We start from the raw sequence: 20,428 nt of genomic DNA, 5'->3' as shown, positions 1-20,428 counted from the left end.
GTTGTGCAAAAGAGATTCCTTAAGGCTACAAAACAAAATTCTCCCTCCCCCCTCAAGAATAAAAGTACTGCAAATATTGTCGTCCTCTCATTTTGGAGTGGTCAGTAAAGAAGTGGCATCTGTGAAGAGGATTAGGAAGGGAGGAGAACACAGCCCTCTGTTAAAAAGCTGGAAAATGTGGATGGCAGGTTTTCAGCTCAGTTTATCTTGGCTGGGAAGCCCCTGAGAAGGGGCTCCAGAGGACTCAACCTTTCTGCTATTTGCAGGAATCCCGCCTGAGACAAGTTATTCTCTTGGAGAGCAGCAACGTGGATACCAGCTGTACACCTTAAAATAGAGCCCAGCTGTGCACCTTCAGAGCTGCCATGACTGCTGGCTTTCTTCTCCATGGGCTCTGAGTTAGCAAAACATTATCTGGATTAGAGATTTGGGCTACAGCAGCCCACTGCTACCCTCTTTTCAGCTTTCTCATTAGGAAGGGATAAGGGATGAGGACTGGACTTTACTGGGATAGGGGACTCTCAGATGAAGAAATTCCCTATACAAAGGCAGATCATCTTCTCTGTAATCATAGTCTTACAGAACTACCAAGAGCATTGAGAGGACACAAAGTCACAAGACTTGAACCCAGGTCTTTCTGGTTCTAAAGCTGAAAATCTCAAAAAATAAATTGCTTCAATCCGGCTGTTAAAAAGGAAGTCAACTTCAGTCCCAGATAGCTGTGGATTTCTGCATTATGGCAAGCCTGATTTTCAAATGGGGTAAATCTCAGATAAAAAACATTTCTTTATTGAGAGGCAGAATGGGACCATGAAAAGACCCTGGGATTTAAAATCAGAAGACCCGGGTTTGAGCTGTGGGCATATCATTAATCTCCCTGGGCCTCAGCTTCTTTATTTCTAAAATGAAAGGCTGGATGGCTTCTGAGGTCCCTTCTAGCACCAGATCTATGATCCTAAGATCCTTAGTTTCTTCCTCACTAAAATGAGGGAGTTGGAATGGATGGTGTCTACATTCTCTAAATCTATGATTCCATGACCTTATGACTACCTCTACCTCATTCCAATGGTGACTAGGGTCATAACTAGCAGGTGGTCCCTTCAGGAGTCCAGCTTTGCCCTCTGGTAACTAAAGACCATGAAATACAGAATCTCTTGGCACTAGGCCCTCCTGGGGAGATGAAAATCTCCAGAGAATCCCTGCAAGGAGGTACTGTGACATAAGCGGGGATGGGTCAAAGCCAGTTTGAACCTACAAGAGTGATTGTTAGATTTTTAGTGTAAGAATTTACACCCTGGAACTAGGCAAACACTACAAATTAGGACTGTTTTGTTGATTCTCTAGGCTTAGAAAAGTGATGGAGAACATGTGAATGATGAAGATCAAACTTAAAAGTGTGTCACACTTACATCTTTTTATTTCAGAAAGCTGGTTGTTAAACATTGGGTAAACTAAACTAAAACTCATCTTTTTCTTAAAACTTGCTGCCTAATTATCCTTATGTTAACCTGTAGTTGTGATTTTGATTTTTTAACTTTACATTTGAATGCTTTGAAGACATTTACCTTGAAGTCTTTATGTTTATCCCAAATGAATTTCATTTTATTAGATTTAGCCAGTGCTCAAGTGAGCTGATTGTTAAGTTTTCAGTGTGAGCATTTACACCTCAGAAATTGGCAAATGATACAAATCAGGGCTTGACTGTTTTGTCGACTGCTTAGACTTCAAAAAATGGAGAAAATATAAATTATACAGATTAAACTTTAAAGTATTATGGTTTTAAGTGGACTGGCTGTTAAACATTTATCAGCACACCACTGGGTTCAGCCCAATGCTTTAGGTCTTTGGGAGCTTTATGGCTCAACTGTTATTCAGTTTGTTAGCTGCCTTTCCCAGTTTTGCATCATCTGCAAAGTTGATGAGCATGTCATCTATCCCTCTAAGTCAGGAATAATAACTGGAAAACAAAAATTAAACTTCACAGGGCCCAGCACAGCTCCCTGGAGACTTCCTGCCAAGCCAACATTGAGCCATTAATGATGACTTTTTAAGTCCAGGCCTTCAACCAGTATCAAATCCATCTAACTATACTGCTCTCTACTCCATATCTCTCCATCTTTACTCTAAAAACATACCTTATCAAATTCTCTGCTAAAATCTAGGTGAACTATATTCTGGCATTCCCCTGATCAGCCACTGTAGTAACTTTTTTTTTTTTTAAAGTAAATAAGGTTAGTCTGGCCAGATGGGTTCTGGCTGGGAACAGGTGGAGTCTCTGGAAGCACTGCTGACTTTTCTAGAGGTTCGCCACCCATCTCTTTAATGATGTGTTCTATAATTTCCCCAGGAATCAAAATCAAGCTCATTGGCCTGGAGTTTGCAGACTTTATTCTCTTCCCTTTTTTGAAACTCAGGACAACACGTGCCCTTCCCTGGTCCTGTGATCCCTTGTCCCATTTTCCCTTTGCATGATGTAGCTCATCTGGGCCAGCTGCCTTGAATTCCACCTGGGCAGCTACGTGTCCTCTTCCCATTGCCTTATTTGTCTCATGTAGCCACTCCCTGCTAGTCATTTTTGTTTCTTGAAGCCAGGCAGACATCATTCTCTCCTTGGCAGAGAAAACAGAAATAAGATGGCAACAGCTCTGCCATCAGTATCATGGTTCCATGCACTATAACCAGTGATCCCATCCCTTCTTTTAATCTCCTTTTTTCTCAACTCTGGTGTTTAAAAAGTTTGAGAGACATAAGTTCTGAGTAATTAATCATTTTACTAATAATGCTAGCATTTTATTAATAAAAGAGGTCAATGGCACTCTTGAATGCTAAAGACCCCTCATGGAACCTAGTCAACACTTATATAACATGCCCTTCGAAAAGTAGGTTTTCCTCAGGGTGGCAATCAACTCTTATTGGTTAACAATTAATGAGAAATTTGGGGCACATAACTTGGATCACCCAAGTCTTGGCCAAAGAGACTTATCAACTTCCATATCACCTGCCTGACAGAAGGGAGAATCAACATTTTTCCAGACCTACCAAAGTAAACACAATAAGCAGGAATCTATCCATTCACCTAAATTTAGATTTTCTTTTACTGTCTGATTAGATCTTAGACTGGGTGAGTCTTTGCCCAAGATTTCCCACACTGCTTGATTTCTAGTTGAGGAAGTAGAAAAAGGGAAAAACCTTGGTCCGAATACAGTAATTAGTTATTAAATACAAGAGAGCAATAATAATTTCTGTCACAACATAATGTTAAACAAAAGCCCAAATGCAGGGTGTGTGTGTGTGTGTGTGTGTGTGTGTGTGTACTTCCTTTCTCCAAAGTCCTGAAATCCATCCCCTAACCTACTAAGTTAGTTACTCCTCTCTGGTAATGAAGTTTTTTAAACTATTAAGTTGCCACTATGGGAGATGGCTATTTCATCGATCTTACCTATTTCATTTTGATCCCCAATGCCACATTGGGCTAACTCAGTTCCTTCAAATAATAATGGAAACTGGCTGCAAGAAAACTTGATGAGGCTGATTTGCATTCTTCTATATTGGTATTCATTGCTATATCTGTTCCTAAAGAAATTCAGGTTATTTAGCCTCAAGAAGAGATTGCTTGCGGATTTATCTTTTTTTTTGGAGTGGGGGAGTGGCTAATGCTTTTCAAGAATAAAAACAGATGGTGGGAAATAGCCACTTGTTTTTACTCCAGATAAAATAAGGGGAAAATGGGTTTAAATTATAGCCTAAAGAATTTAGCTTAAAACTTTTAAACTTTCATTAATGGTAAAGATATGGAGTACAAAAAAGGGCAAAATTTATATCATCTACTCCTGTGGATTTTTTTTTTTTTTGCCTCCAATGGGCTAAGGGAAGTTTTAACCAAAGGCACGAAAGTTCTTTCTAAATGCCCTAAGATGATACTAAAATATGGCTCATTCTATAAAAGTCCATGAAGATTCCAACACCTTTCAATTTCACAAGTAGAAAATCGTCTACAAATAACAAAGGACAATGATGGGGAGACAAACACATTTATTTTAGGCCTAGAGAAGTTTTCAGTACCTACCCTGGACTTGGAGTTACCCATTCCCATCTCTATATCCTTCTGCAGTCTTCTCCTCCTGCACTTGGAAAAATTAACAATCCGCATGATGAGATAAATAAAGGATTTGGGGCTGGGCACCAGACTGAAGGGTGGGGGTAATGTTTTCCCATCGTCAAAGTAAGATAACCAAAGTTTTGAGCGAGCAAACTTCCATTCAACATCGCTGTCATCCTGCATCACAAAGGGAAAAAAAAGAGATACCGGCTTCTATTTTAAACTAAATACTCTAGAGCAAAAGTTCTTAACCTTGGGGTCCATGAACTTATTTACATAACTGTGCTGCAATATGATTGGTTGCCACTGGGCTTGGTGGTACATTATGCTTATAATTCCTGCTTACAGGTGGGGCTGAAACTAATGGATTGCTTGAGTTCTGAATGGCAGTAGGGCATAAGCCAATCAAGGATCAGGCGTCTGCAATAAGTTAGGCATCAATATGGGGATGAGGGGAGGGATGGTCAGTAAGCTTCCTAAGTGGGGGTGGGGCAAACTGAGTAGGTCAAAGCTTCCCAGTTGGTAAACATGGCACTGGACCAGTGAGTGGCCACTGTACTTCCAACCTGAGTGAGATAGGGAGACAGTCTTCAAAAAAAATGGCTTTCTTTCTCTTTTTCTCCTTCTTTCTTTTTCTCTTTCTTTCTTTCTTCCTCTTTCTTTCTTTCTTTTTCTTTCTTTCTTTCTTTGTTTCTTTCTCCCTCCCTCCCTCCCTTCCTTCCTTTCTTTCCTTCCTTCACAACTGCAGTTCAATATAATTGATTCCATTTGTAATCCCTAAGTTTCTTATTTTATGCATTTAAAAACAGTATCCTGAGAAGGGCTACATCAGCTTCCCCAGGCTGCCAAAGCAGTCGGCACAACAAAGGTTACAAACCCCTGGTCCGGAGCAAGAGAACCCAGTAGGACTTTTCCAAGAGACAGATGCAGGTATATACAAATATGTAGGTGATTTATTATTTTATTGATCTTTTATTAGCTTTCTTTATATTATAATCCCAAAAGGCAAGTGAGATAACATTAATTACCATTGACCCACACTTACTCTTTTATCTCTATTAAATTTTTGTGAGAATTTATAAAATATGTATTGAGGATATCTTTGATGAAAATATGGGAATCCAGCGGGCAGGCTTTTTATCTACAGCAGGCACACAATGGGCTAAAAAATACAGAGAATACAAGCTCCTGCTATGTTTACTGTCTGTCTTTTACAAAAATACATTTGCCCAAGGAGAGGAAATCATTGAAAGCTATCCCTCCATAAGGAATCTCTCATTTATATGCTAAGGTGATACAAAATCCTTGATAAACAAAACCCTGTATTTATTGATACAGAATAATAATAATGATAATAATAATACCCAGATAAGGACCACAGCTGGGATTTCACTGATATTGAGAATTCTCAGGTGAGTAAACTGCCTTCACTTATATAAGGCAGCACCTTCTCTGCATTTAGTCTTAGAGAGCTGTCCAAAGCACTGAAGGTTTAAGTGACCTGCCCAGGGTGTCACAGTCAGTATCTGTGAGATGTAGGATTTGAACTCAGGTCTTTCTGTCTCCAAGGCTGGCTCTCTATTCACTGCAACACTGGGATCCAAGACTTCCAGGCAAAACATAAAACAGGAAGACAGATCATAGCCCAACGTGCTGGCCATGGCATGGAGAATTTCCTATACAAAGTTCAAATGGAAGAGGGATTCCCCATAAATCACTGAGTACCCCAAATATTCTTGGTTGTGGTTGATACTGTGCTGAATGCATCATGCCTTAGAACATTACAATAAGGTCAAGACTATTCGAAAGAAATGAGTCAAACAATACAGGAAAAACTAAGTAGTTGAAAAGTGCCCATTTTCCAGTTTTTGAGAAACAGTTGGATAGCCAGCCCATTACGCTGTGTCAGTACATACACATATCCAGAAATTCCGCACCTCCAGTCTCACTGCTGCCTCATGGGTCCTATCCTCCTCCCCATGTTTTGTTTTTTTTGTTTTTTTTTTTGCCTCGCGCTTTGGGAACAGTAGCCACATCAATACTATCATTGCTTCTGGAATGGAATGTCCATTCGTTCCCACTAGACTGAACTTACCATCCCTGGCCTCCACTCCTTTATGTGTGTTCTCTCCCCCATAAGAATACAAACTTCTTAAGGGCAGGGACTGTCTTACTTTTGTACTTGTATCCTCAATGATTAGCACAGTAAGTGTTCATGAAATACTTTTCATTCGTTCAGTCTGGGAGAGGCAGTGCAAGCAGACAACAGTTCACTCTATCCGAGATTTATTCTTTCGGTGGGCTAGAGGTCTGTATAAGTTTGATCTGGTGGGGAATGCATTAAAAAATCAGCACTGCTACTTAACTTCCTGTTTAACCTGTGGTTGTGGGGTGTGTGTGTGTGTGTGTGTGTGTGTGTGTGTGTGTGTGTGGTGTGTGTGTGTGTGTGTGTGGTGTGTGTGTGTGTGTGTGTGTGTGTGGTGTGTGTGTGTGTGTGTGGTGTGTGTGTGGTGTGTGCGTGTGTGTGTGCGTGTGTGTGCGTGTGCGTGTGTGTGGTGTGTGTGTGATTTCTTCATCTTGCTAGACCTTGGATTCCTCATTTGTAAAATGAGGAGGCTGGTCTAATGTCTCTTCAAACTCCAAATCAACAATCTTCTCATCTCCAACATTCAAGGCAAAATCCCACAAACACCATGTTATTAGATGTCCTAGACAAGATGGAGGGACTGCCCTCAAGAGCTTACCTCGATTTCCTGGTAAGAGCTATTAATCATCGCAATCAGCATGTTCAGAAGGACCACAACCATAGTGACGTTGTATATTCCATAGAGAACATAGCCGATATTTTCAATAAATTTGTGATCATATTTGAGCACCACGGACGTCACTTCAGACAATCCAAATATGGACCAAAACAAAGTCTTGAAGCTTTCTTCCACTCTGTTAAAGAAGCAGGATCACAGTCATCAATGAACTATTTTTCATACGAGAAGCTCAAATGTCATGAGTATTCATAATATATGTTTATAATATATAATATAAAATAAAAATTAAAAATATATAAGTATATAAATAAAAATGAATATATAAAATAAAAATAAACACATAAAATAAAACATTAAAATATATAAAATTAAATAAAATAATAATATTAATAATAATAAATAATAGACTAAAATAAATAAAAATTTTAAATATATTTATTATATAAACTATATTATGTATAATGATGTATATGTATATAAATGTATATAATTATGAGTGAGTAGACAGAGGAAAAACTCTGTAAAGCTCAATTCTCTGTGCCCTGAACCTCTCACTTGGCCTGTGTCTCTTCCACTCTCCTCATCTGTAAAAATAAATAATAATAGCATATACCTCCTACGGTAGGAGCTATCATTGCTGCGAGAATGAAATGAAATTATACAAGGTGTCCCAAAAGTCTTGGTGAATTTTTAAGTTTTAATGACTTCAATAAGAATAATAATGGCTTGCATTTATATGGTGCCTACTATGCACCAGGCACTGTGCTTTACAAATATTAGCACATGACATGTGCTAATGACAACCCTGAGAGGTAGATACTATTATTATCCCCACTTTACAGTTGAGAAACTGAGGCAGAGGTTAAATGACTTACCCAGAATCACACAACTAGTAAGTGTCTGAGGTTGGATTGGAGCTTAGGTCTTCTTGACTCCATGGCTAGCACTCTATCTATTCTACCACCTAGCTATATTTAGAAGTATAAATGTTACAAACTTGCAAAAAATAATATCTGAAAGGTTTATAAAGTTTTTAAATATTGATTTTTCTTATTAAAATTCAATATAACCACCATGTCATGCTATATATTGATTTTTGGTCTTTGTGAAAACTCAGCAGCAGCTGCTCAGTGCCTGAAAGGACTGCAGTTGTAATCCCAGCCTTCAGGTCATCCAAAAAACGAGGTTTGGATGCATATATGACAGTCCGGATGTGACCCCACAAGAAAAAGCCCAAAGGAGACAGGTTGGGCAACTGAGGTAGCTGAGTGAGGGAATGACCTCCTCTGCTGCTCCAGTAAGAGAAAGCATTGAGGAGAAATGAGAAACTCTCTCTCTCACACACAGGGAATGCCATCTTGTTCAAATGAAAATTTTATTATTCAAAATTCACAAAACTACTTAGCTTAAAGGAAATCATTCAACGTAAAAGAAATTTAAAGTTTCCAATTAAAACTTTTTAATTGTCATATTTATGCTTCTGAAGTTATTAATGATTAAAACTGCACTAAGATGTTCTGGGATACCCAGTAAATATCTGGAAAAGCACTTTGAAACCCATAAAACATAATATGTTGTTGTTCAGTCGTTTCAGTCATATCTGACTCTTTTTGGGGTTTTCTTGGCAATGATACTGGAGTGGTTTGCCATTTCCTTCTCAAGCTCATTTTACAGATGAGGAAACTGAGGCAAACAGGGGCAAGTGACTTGCCCAGGGTCATACAGCTAGTGTCTGAGGCTAGATTTGAACTCATGAAGATGAATCTTCTTTACTCCAAGTCTACTGCTTTAACCACTGTGCCACCTACCTGCCCAAAGCACAATATAAATGCTAGTTATTATTATTATAGTTGTTGCTGCTGCAGCTATTATTGTAGGATGTTATCCAACTGGATATCACCTCTTAGAGATGGCTCTCCAACCCATTTGTTCTAATTCTTCTTTACATCATGACCGATATGAAAATATATTTAATATGAATGTGTAAGCAGAGCCTATATCAGACTGCACACCATCTTGGGGAGGGGGCAGGGCAGGGAGGAGAAAATGTGAAACCAAAAATCTTATGGAAGTGAAGGTTGGAAACTAAAAATTAATAAAAAGAAAAGAAAAGAAAGGAGAAACAACAACATTGAACCAAAAAAAAAAAAAAAAAAGAAAAGAAATTGCTTTCCAAGACTGGGAACCAGAGTGAAATGTACAATGATATCACACATTCCAGCCCATATATCCTTTGCCTATTCCTTTATCTTTTGATGTGGTGGGGGTTTTAGTTGTTGGTTTTGTTTGGGAATTCACACCTTTATCATTATTGGGGCTGTTCCCCAAAGTCCACCTGCCATCTCCCTCTTCTAGACATTTGTACAGGTCACTCCCCATACCTGGAATGCCCTACCCTCCTCATCTCTCATTTTCAAAATCCTAGTCCTCTTTCCTGGCTGGGGCTCAGATATCACAGCCCCTCCATGAAGCCTCCCCTTCCCTTCTAGTTGCAAGTGATCCCTCCCTGATCAGAATCCCCTCCAACACTTTGTCTCGACCTCTGCTTTGTTCCCATCACACTCCACCTTATATTAATTTATCTGTGTTTACATTGTATTCTCTCCGTCTCTGTCTCTCCTCTTCTCTCTGTCTCAAGCCCCTATACTCTCTTCTCTCGTCCATCTCTGTCTCTCTTTCTCTCTCTCCTCTCCCTCCTCCTTCTCTCTCTCGCTCTCTCTCTCGTGCTCTCCTCTCATCTCTCTCTCTCCTCGCGTCCTCTCTTCTCTCTCTCTCTCCCCCCCCACTTCTTTCTGTCTCTGTCTGTCTGTGTCTCTCCTCTCTGTCTCTCTCCTTCTCTCCCTCCCCCCCCCTCTCTCCCTCCCCCCCTTTTCTCTCTCCCTCTTCCTCTGTCTCTCTGTCTGTCTCTCTCTCTGTCTCTGTCTGTCTGTCCTCTCTCTCCTCTTTTCTCTCTCCCTCTCCCTGTCTCTTCTGTCTCCCTCTTCTCTCTGCCTCTGTCCGTCTGTTCTGTCTCTCCTGTCTGTCTGTCTCTCTCTCGTCTCGCTCTCCTCCTATCTCTTTTATTCTCTCCTCCCTCTCCCTCTGTCTCTCTGTCTTTCCATCTGTCTCTCCTCTCTCTCTCTCTCTCTCTCTCTCTCTCTCTCTCTCTCTCTCTCTCTCTCCCTCTGTCTCTCTGTCTGTCTGTCTCTCTCTTCTGTCTCTCCTCTTTTCTCTCTCTCGCCCTCTGTCTGTCTCTCTCTTCTTCTCTCTCTCCCTCTCTCTCTGTCTCTCTCTGTCTCTAGCTCTCTTTCCTCCTTCCCCAAAGGCAGTGCATAGTTTTTAAATCTCTGTGTCACTCTACTTTAAAACAGCTTTTGTCACAGAGGCTTTGGTTGCTGTTACTGTATTTCTAAGAGAAAGGAAAGAGAATCTAGGGGTTGACTATTTAACTGCCATTGCAGAGAGGGTCTGGGAAAGATTGAATGCTCTGTCATGACAGGAAAAGTCTGTGAGAGAGTACAGTTGATTGTTATGAGAGAACAAGTCTGAGATTTTGAGAATTGTGACAGCCATCCATCTTTAGAGAAATTGTGAAGCACACAGAGAGAGGGCCTCCACAAAGATCTAGCCTCCACAAAGAACTGATATTCCTAAAGTACAGATCTGACTGTACTTGTCAGCAGGGCACTATCCTGCTCAAGAAACTTCAGTGGCTCCTTCTTGCCCTAGGATAAAATACAAACTCCTCTGGCTGGCTTTTAAAACCCTCCACAACAGTTTATCTGTCAGATCTATGGATAAAGGAAGAATTTAGGACCAAAGAAAATATAGAGAACATTACAAAACGTAAAATAGATAATTTTGATTTTTATAAAATTAAAAAGTTTTTACACAAACAAAACCAATGTAATCAAAATTAAAAGGAAAGTAGAAAACTGCAGAAAATTTTTTTTCTAACAAGTACCTCTGATAACGGCTTCACTTCTCAAATGTATACAGAACTGGGGCAGCTAGGTGGTGCAGTAGGTAGAGCACCAGCCCCGGAGTCAGGAGAACCTGAATTCAAATCCAGCCTCAGACACTGTGTGACCTTGGGCAAGTCACTTAACCCCAACTGCCCTGCCTTCCCCCCTCAAAAAAAAAACAAATATATACAGAACTGAGTCAAATTTATAAAAATACAAGTCATTCTCCAATTGCTAAATGGTCAAAGGATATGAACAGGCAGTTTTCAGAGGAAGAAATCAAACCTATCTACAGCCATATGGAAAATAGACTCTAAATCACTATTGATTAGTTAAATGCAAATTAAAATAACTGTGAGGTACGACCTCACACCTTTCAGAGGGCTAATATGACAAAAAAGAAAAATGATGGATGTTGGAAGGGATATGGGGAAACTGGGACACTAATACACTGTTGGTGGAGTTGTGAACTGATCCAACCATTCTGAAGAGCAATGTGGAACTATGCCCAAAGGGCTACAAAACTGTGCACACCCTTTGACCCAGCAATATCACTACTAGATCTGTATCCCAGAGAGATTTCAAAAAAGGAAAAGGACCTATATGTACAAAAATATTTATAGCAGCTCTTTTTTGTGGTGGCTAAGAATTGGAGATCAAAGGGATGCCCAGCAATTAATTGGGGAATGGCTAAACAAGCCATTGGAATACCATTGTGTTATAAGAAATGACAAGCAGAATGATTTCAGAAAAAACCTTGAAAGACTTATGTGGACTGATGCAAAGTGAAGTGAACAGAACCAGAACATTATGCACAGTAATGGCAACACTGCGTGATGCTCAACTATGACAGACTTAGCTCTTCTTGGCAATACAATGATCCAAGACTAATGATGAAGCATAGTATCCACCTCCAGAGAAAGAACTGCTGTTGTCTGAATACAGACTGAAGCAGGCTACTTTTCAATTTCTTTCTTTCCATCTTTTTCTTTTATTCAGGTCTTCTTATACAAAATGACTAATATGGAAATGTTTTATATGACTGCATATGTATAACCTATGTCTGATTGTTTACCATCTCGGGGAGGGGGGGAAGGAAGAGACGGAGGAATAAACTTTTAAAAAAACCCAAATGTTAGAAAATTGTTTTTACATATAATTGGGGAAAAATACAATACATTAAAAAACAGAGCCACTTACAATCTGCTTCTTATATTTCCAGATTATTTCACACTTCTTCCCCCCACATTCCACTCCAAGCTGTACTCCTGACTCTCTCTACCATGTAAGCCACAGAAACTTCTTCACCCTGAGGTTCACTCTCCCCCTGGACTTTTCACACTGGAAGTACCCTCTGTTTCTCTAGTCTCTTCCTCTGATTGGTCACTTCCTCCCCGAATGTCCATTGTTGGAGGACACTCAAGCAGTGCCATGTCATCATTCTCCAGGCTGCACTCCTGACTCTATGAATTTTCTCCATCATCTCCTCCCACTGCCCTAAGCCAGTCCACTCCTCTCTTCCCCTTTACCCCTGCCCCACTTTTCTGCTTCTTTCTCCCACTAAAATGTAGGCTCCTTGAGGGCATTGTCTCTCCTTCTGCTTAGAGTTGCATTGCTAGTGCTTAGCAAGGTGCCTAGCACGTTGTAAGGGCTTAGTAAATGCTCACTGAACTGGCTTTTAGAGTTCACTTCACAGAGAAAGAGTTAGTGAGAGTTAACTGTCATCTTTGAGAAAGTCTGGAAAGATATTTTGAGAGAATCTAGTTTAACATTTATCCTGCGGAAAAGACATCCTGAAAAAAGCGCTTTAGTGGCCATCCAGACAAAAAGGCATTGGACTGTGGTCTTGGGTCTACAGAAGAGTCAACAGAGTAGCCATAGCCAACAACTAGAGGTGGACTTTGTGATCTTCCTCATTGCCCATACGCTGTTGAAACACATACACACACATCATCTATTACTCAGTACTTTCACCAATAATCCTGATGTTTGTCTAAGCCCATGAGATGGGCCTGAGACAGAGAACAGTGAAAAAGGCTTATGCAAAAAGAAGTCTCTCTTGTTTTCATAAACTGGGGTGGGAACTCGGAGCTAATTAATTACTCAGTTTCTAAAAGAAACTATGAGGTAATGTTGGAACATACCCCTTGATTGCCTAATTAAGAGAATTAATGAGTCATAAATGAGCCAAGAAGGTTGGTGCATTTGTCTCTGAGAGCAGCTGAGAAGGTGCTCACCCTCACACACCCTACATCTCACATCTGCACATAAAAGTTGTCCAGGTGACTTACCAAAATTCCCATTACAAGAAGCTTTGCTACATCTGCATCCCTAGGATTGAAGCCAAACAAATGTTTGTTGAATTAAATTGAGAATTAAATTGCTTTCTCTTTTCCCGTGACAGAATGGATTTCCAAATATTTAGCTGATCCGAGACACGTCCTATGAGTGGACAGGGATGGAATGACAAACACTACTTCTCATAAGGAAAACTGTCTATAGCCACAGCCAGAAATGAAACAATAACTTTTCAACAAAGCCTCGACCCAGCTTTCTTTGGGTAATCCAAGACAACTGGAACAGAGATGGCTCCAGGTAGTAGGAAGTGAGAGGCACAGAGGAATTCCGAGAAGCAAGATTTCACCGAGGCTGAGACTGGTCAGTAAAGACCAGTGAAGAGAGAAGGAGGGTTCTGAGCTGACTCTTGAAGGATGGGGAGAATCGGATCTGGAGAGAGGAAGAAGCAGGTGACACGGCTGAGCAGAAGTGGAGAGGTGGGAAAGGCCAAGGTCGGTAGATGGGTCCGGACTGCACCTGTGTGGCTAGAACTGAGGATTTCCTTTGGGGAGCAGTTGGCAAGGAAGCAAGCTGGGGAGGTGGGCTGGGACTTTGGTCTGAGGTTACAGATTTAGAGCTAGAAGGAGTCATCTAGTTCAGAGGTCATACACATGATATATAGGTTGTATGCGGCCCACAACACTCCCACATACAGCCAGAACCAGATGAAAAGAAAATGGGGAAATATTTAACAAAATAAATAAAAATATAATCAAATATAGATAATATTATACTTTAAAACTGTCAACATGGAGCCCACAGGGAGCCTTACTCAGAATATGGCCCCAGGTGATCTTTCCAGGCTTATTACACATGACTCGCCTTCACACACTGCAAACTGGCCCTGCTGTCCCTCTATCTCATAAGATCTTCTGCCTTCTTTCTCCTGAAAAGGCCATCTAACCCCCTTATCTGGGATGCCCTCCCTCCTCACTTCTACCTCTTGAATCCCAAGACCCCTTCAAAGCTCAGCTCAAATGCCTCCTCCTACATGAGGCCTTCCCTGATCTCTGCCCAGCTGCCCCTGCCTCCTTCAACTCAAAAAACAACAAAATAAACAAAAAACTCCCTTGGATTTACTTTCTTTTGTATGTACTCATATGTGTGCATGGGGCGTCTAGGTGGCATGGTAGCTAGAGAGCTGTACTTGCAGTCAGGAAAAGCTGAGTTCGAATTCTGCCTCAAACACTAGCTCTGTGACCTGGGCAAGTCACTTCACCACTTAGCCTCAGTTTCCTCATCTATAAAAAAAGATAATAATAGTACCTATCTCCCAGGGCTGTGGTGAGAATCAAATGAGACTGAGCACTTTGCAAAAGTTAAATCATTATAGAAATGCTAGATTATGAGGCTGTTGTGGTTGTTTCCCTCAATTGAATGCAAACTCCTTGAGTGCAGGGGTTGGTTTTGTTTGTTTCTGTATTCCCAGGACCCAGTAGGGTGGGGTCACATAGTAGGTGCTTAACTAATGCTTGTTGATGGACATTTTGGATAATAAGAAATGGAGGCTTAGAGACTCTTTCAATGTGACAATTAGCACAGCCCCTACTTTCACAGGTGAGAAAACTTGGGACTCGAAGACATCAAATAACCTGTCCAAGGTCACACAGTAGGAGGCATGGCAGAGTGGAAAGAGCCTGGAGATGGAGATGGCCTAGGCTCGGGTCATGACTCTGCCATTGCTACTTGGGTGGCCTTGTCCCCTCACCTCCGCTAGCCTGTAAAGTGAGAGGGGGGATTGGATGATTTCTAAGGTGATTTCTAGCTCAACATTTATGATCCTATGATATAATGACCGCATCAGAGACAGAACCCACGCTTCACACAGTCCCCAAGGCTGCAGGACAGAGCATAGCTCTCCTCTTAATGTCTAGATTAATAGATGTCCAGACAATTATTTTGGTGGTTCAGTATGGAAAGGGGCAGCTAGATGGCTCAGTGGTTAGAATGTCAAGTCTGGAGTCAGAAAGATCTGAGTTCAAATCTGGCTTCAGACATTAGCTGTGTGACCCTGGGCAAGTCACTTTACCCTGTTTGCCTCAGTTTCCTTATCTGTAAAATGAGATGGAGAAGGAAATGACAAAATGCTCCAGTATCTCTGCCAAGAAAACTCCAAATGGGGTCATGAAAAATCAGACGTGACTGAAAAACAACTGGACAGAAATGGAAAAAGTGATGCCCAACCCAAAGACTGGTCCTTCAAACCAGAGCTTTGCTGGCTGAGGTACAGCACTGTATATAACCAAGAGCACACTTCTCTGCTGGTTCAGGAATCTGTAAAATGAAGCTGGATCCACAATGATTTGGACAGGCTAAAAGCAGTAGGTCAAATCAAACAAGAGGAAATTTATTTTAGAGATAAGTTTATATGCTTTCTCTCTCATTTTTTATTTGTTTTTTTTATGGAGAAATTCTGAGACTTTTTTTTGCATTTGGAAAAATTCCGAATTTGTGGAATTTAATCATAATAAATGTGAAGTCCTACATTTGGGTTGGAAAAAAATCATTTTATAAATACATGATGTCATAGCTAGATAGTCATAGCTAGATAGCAATTTGTCTGAAAAAGATCTCAGGGTCTTAGTGAACCACAAGCTTAATACATCAACAGTTTGCAGCCAAAAAAAAACCTAGTGTGATTTCAGGTTCCTTTGGAGGGTGGTAGTGCTTGTGTACTTTCTCATGTTCAGAAATGACCTAGCACAGAGGTGTAAAACTTGCAGCAGCAAAATTGAGTGTACTAAACCAGATTAAAATGTAATTCAGAAATGTTTAGTAAAATAGATAAAAATACCACACCATACAGACAATGTGAATTTGTGGTTTTTTAGGGCCATATACTGTCCAACAAAGATTCATTTCTATTTGAGTTTGTGTTCGGTTACCACAATTGTTAATATCTTTGCCAGATTTCTCCTTTGCTTCCATCTGTAAACATCAGGATTGCTCTTCATTTGATTTTTTTAATGAAGTCTTTACATGACAGATTTGCAGTTTTATGTGCAATCACCTTTTTTTAAATTATACTATGTTATGGAAATGTTTGTTTTTTCCATAAATTAAAATTTAATTTAAATAAAAATGAAGTCTTACTTACGTGGTAAAAGCAGGGTTGACTTTGGCTCCCAGGTAGTAGGAATACAGTATGAACATCCCAATCATAAATGCCAGGAACACCATAATGAAGAGAACCATGAACTTGAAGATGTCCTTCACAGTCCTGCCCAGAGAAATCTGCAGGGGGCCGAAGCTTTCATTGGCTGGCAGGATGTAGGCGATCCGGGAGAAGCTGAGCACAACGGCTATTGCATAGAGGCCTTCGGATATGATCTGAGGATCAGAGGGGAGCCATTTATCTCTAGCTGGAGAGGGGAAAAAGAGGTTTAAAAAGAGAGGTTTCCATTGATCACTGAGTACGCTCGCCAGCAGCATCCACTGTGACAGGCAGTATTTATCCTGTGGTGGCTCCACGCTGTTGTTGGAACAACCATTCCCCTCTTCCCATCCTTCCTTTTCACTCAGATTTCAATTAAATGTTCTTTTCAATAGAGGGTGGAACAATCACAAAAGCATGCGTTGTCTTTTCCAACTGGGAGAAGGCAAAATAAAATACTCAAGGGGAAGAGAAAGGGGGAAAAATCCCTCTGATATAGGCTGGGATAACATGATGTCAAAACAACTGAAATGGACTAATTGTTTCCACGCCATTGGGTAGATAAGACTAGCTGACGTTTCTGTATCAATTGGAAGTTTGCAAAGTTGTGGGTTTTTTTTTTTACACACTTGGGCTGCTTGAGCCTAAGGCAACCTTCCGTCTCCTTTTGGATCTAAGTACTGATTCATGTATGTGTGGTCTCTCCCTTTGCTAGGTAACCTCCCTGAGGGCAGGCACCAATGCCTTTGTCTCTATCCCCAGTACTCAGCACTGTGCCTCGCACATGGTATATGCTTACTAAATGCTTACTGATCTGTCTCACAACAATCCTAGTGAGCTCATCCCTATCATTTTCCACATTTTACAGATGAAGAAACAGAAATGGTGGGATTCTAACCCAGAACTTCTTTATTCTATTTTACCATCATAGAGCCAGAGCTGTTAGGAAACTTGTGTCTAACAGCGTTTAGGGAACCAAGTTCTCTGAGCACAATCAGCTACAAGAAAATGTCCCTTTCTACCTAAGAGGGACTGGAGACTCTCCCCAGCTCCTGGAGCCTGCAGAGGGTCACTGGCTAGCAAGTGCATGACTATGAATGAAGGGCTTGGGTTTTTATGTGTGGCATACATAATGAGTCTCAGGGCTTTTCATTTATAGCCTATGTATCTGCACATTCTCCAAGAGATAAAATCCCAGGTTCTTTTCATAAAGCTACCTTCAAGTCAAATGTAAGCAATATCTAACTGCAGGATAATGATGGCTTATGTTGATATAGCTAAGTTTCCCAAAGCCCATTTTATCCATGATCTCATTTGATCCTCAAGATCACTCTGAGGGAGCTACGATTAGTATCCTCATTTTTACAGACTGGAGACTGAGGCTCAGAGATATTAAGTGACTTGCTCATTGGTGGGTATCAGAGACAGGATTTGAACCTGCCTTCCTGACCCCCAAGTCAAATGCACTAGACACTAGACTGCACCATGCTGCCTCTGAGGACAAAATAAGCAGTCTAATATGCTCAACTCTCTCTGCCTCCACACCTTGAAACACCTGCTTTCTTTCCTTTGTATCTTGCTCTGTTTATGTTTCTATAGGGGGATGGCAGCTGGAACCCCACCTCAATATAATCACAGAAATCCCAATCAATCAATAAATACTTTGAACTCAGCATTAAATAACATCCCTGTCACAGGGTGAAAACAGATCCTTGACTAATTTGAGAGACTCACAGGGTTTTAGTCACTGGATGAAGGCATATTAGCCACAAAGAAAACATCTTACGATGAACTGAGAAGATCCCCTTGGGCTACACTCTCTCTCTCTCTCTCCCTCTCTCTCTCTCTCTCTCTCTCTCTCTCTCTCTCTCTCTCACACACACACACACACACACACACACACACACACACACACACCCCAAATCCCAAATCTACCAAATCTACCAAATAGTGAACCAGTCCAGTGGAGGAAGACTTCAAGTTCAAGAACTAGGGATTCCAATTTCTTTTTTTTTTTTCTTTTTTTTAATTTATTTTAATATATTTAGTTTTCAGCATTGATTTTCACAAAAGTTTGAATTACAAATTGTTTCCCCATTTCTACCCTCCCCCCTCTCCAAGATGGCGTATATTCTGGTTGCCCCATTCCCCAGTCAGCCCTCCCATCTGTCACCCCACTCCCCTCCCATCCCCCTTTCCCTTCTTCTCTTGTAGGGCAAGATAAATTTCTATGCCCTGTTGCCTGTGTATCTTATTTCCTAGTTGCATGCAAAAACTTTTTTGTTGTTGTTGTCATTTTTGAACGTCTGTTTTTAAAACTCTGAGTTCCAAATTCTCTCCCTTCTTCCCTCCCCACCCACCCTCCCTAAGAAGGTAAGTAATTCAACATAGGCCACATGCGTATCATTACGTAAAACCCTTCCACAGTACTCATGTTGTGAAAGATTAACTATGTTTTGCTCCTTCCTAACCTATCCCCCTTTATTGAATTTTCTCCCTTGACCATGTCCCTTTTCAAAAGTGTTTGTTTTTGATTACTTCCACCCCTGTCTTCCCTCCCTTCTATCATCCCCCCTTTTCTATCTTCTTCCTCCTTCTTTCCTGTGGGGTAAGATACCCAATTGAGTGTGTATGGTATTCCCTCCTCAGGTCAAATCCAATGAAAGCAAGATTTACTCCTTCCCCCTCACCTGCCCCCTCTTCTCTTCCTACAGAACCACTTTTTCTTGCCACTTTTATGCAAGATAATTTACCCTATTCTATCTCTCCCTTTCTCCCTCTCTCAATATATTCCTCTCTTATCCCTTAAATTGATTTTTTTTAGATATCATCCCTTCATATTCAAGTCACCCTGTGCCCTTCGTGTGTGTATATATACCTACATATATACATACATAGACACACACATATGTGTATACACACACACACACATACACACACACATATATGCATATTCCTTTCAGCTACTAAGATATTGAGATCTTATGAATCATACACATCATCTTTCCATGTAGGAATGTAAACAAAACAGTTCAACTTTAGTAAGTCCCTTATGATTTCTCTTTCTTGTTTACCTTTTCATGCTTCTCTTGATTCTTGTGTTTGAAAGTCAAATTTTCTATTCAGCTCTGGTCTTTTCACTGAGAAAGCTTGAAGTCCTCTATTTTATTGAAAATCCATATTTTGCCTTGGAGCATGATACTCAGTTTTGCTGGGTAGGTGATTCTTGGTTTTAATCCTAGCTCCATTGACCTCCAGAATATTGTATTCCAAGCCCTTCAGTCCCTTAATGTGGAAGCTGCCAGATCCTGTATTATCCTGATTGTTTTTCCACAATATTCAAATTGTTTCTTTCTGGTTGCTTGCAGTATTTTCTCCTTGACCTGGGAGCTCTGGAATTTGGCAACAATGTTCCTAGGAGTTTTCTTTTTGGGATCTATTTGAGGAGGCGATCTGTGGATTCTTTCAATTTCTATTTTACCTTCTGGCTCTAGAATGTCAGGGCAATTATCCTTGATAATTTCTTGAAAGATGATATCTAGGCTCTTTTTTTGATCACGGCTTTCAGGTAGTCCAATAATTTTTAAATTATCTCTCCTGGATCTATTTTCTAGGTCAGTTGTTTTTCCAATGAGATATTTGACACTGTCTTCCATTTTTTTCATTCCTTTGGTTCTATTTTATAATATCTTGATTTCTCATCAAGTCACTAGCTTCCACTTGCTCCAATCTAATTTTTAAGGTAGTATTTTCTTCAATGGTCTTTTGGACCTCCTTTTCCATTTGGCTAATTCTGCCTTTCAAGGCATTCTTCTCCTCATTGGCTTTTTGGAGCTCTTTTGCCATTTGAGTTAGTCTATTTTTTAAAGTGTTGTTTTCTTCAATATTTTTTTCAGTATTTTTTTGGGTCTCCTTTAGCAAGTCATTGACTTGTTTTTCATGGTTTTCTTGCATCATTCTCATTTCTCATCCCAATTTTTCCTCTACCTCTCTAACTTGCTTTTCCAAATCCTTTCTGAGCTCCTCCGTGGCCTGAAACCAGTTCATGTTTTTCTTGGAGGCTTTTGGTGTAGGCTCTTGCACTTTGTTGACTTTTTCAGGCTGTATGTTTCGGTCTTCTTTGTCACCA

General features: G+C 40.4%; 1 protein-coding gene across 1 annotated transcript in view; it reads right to left on the bottom strand.

Moving 5' to 3' along the window:
* TRPC3 (transient receptor potential cation channel subfamily C member 3) overlaps nucleotides 1–20,428 on the bottom strand; it is an 87,785-nt gene that overhangs the window by 9,046 nt on the left and 58,311 nt on the right. The window contains exons 7-9 of the mRNA XM_036763997.1: nucleotides 16,243–16,507; nucleotides 6,844–7,039; nucleotides 4,067–4,276 (exon numbers count right to left, since the gene is read on the bottom strand). Of these exons, the coding sequence (XP_036619892.1) occupies nucleotides 4,067–4,276; nucleotides 6,844–7,039; nucleotides 16,243–16,507 (671 nt within the window). The remainder of the gene's footprint in view (nucleotides 1–4,066; nucleotides 4,277–6,843; nucleotides 7,040–16,242; nucleotides 16,508–20,428) is intronic.

Source organism: Trichosurus vulpecula, chromosome 6 (genome assembly GCF_011100635.1).
Source record: "Trichosurus vulpecula isolate mTriVul1 chromosome 6, mTriVul1.pri, whole genome shotgun sequence".
NCBI lineage: Eukaryota > Metazoa > Chordata > Mammalia > Diprotodontia > Phalangeridae > Trichosurus > Trichosurus vulpecula.
The sequence above is the reverse complement of the archived record's forward strand: the minus strand, read 5'-3'. Positions and strand labels throughout refer to the sequence as shown.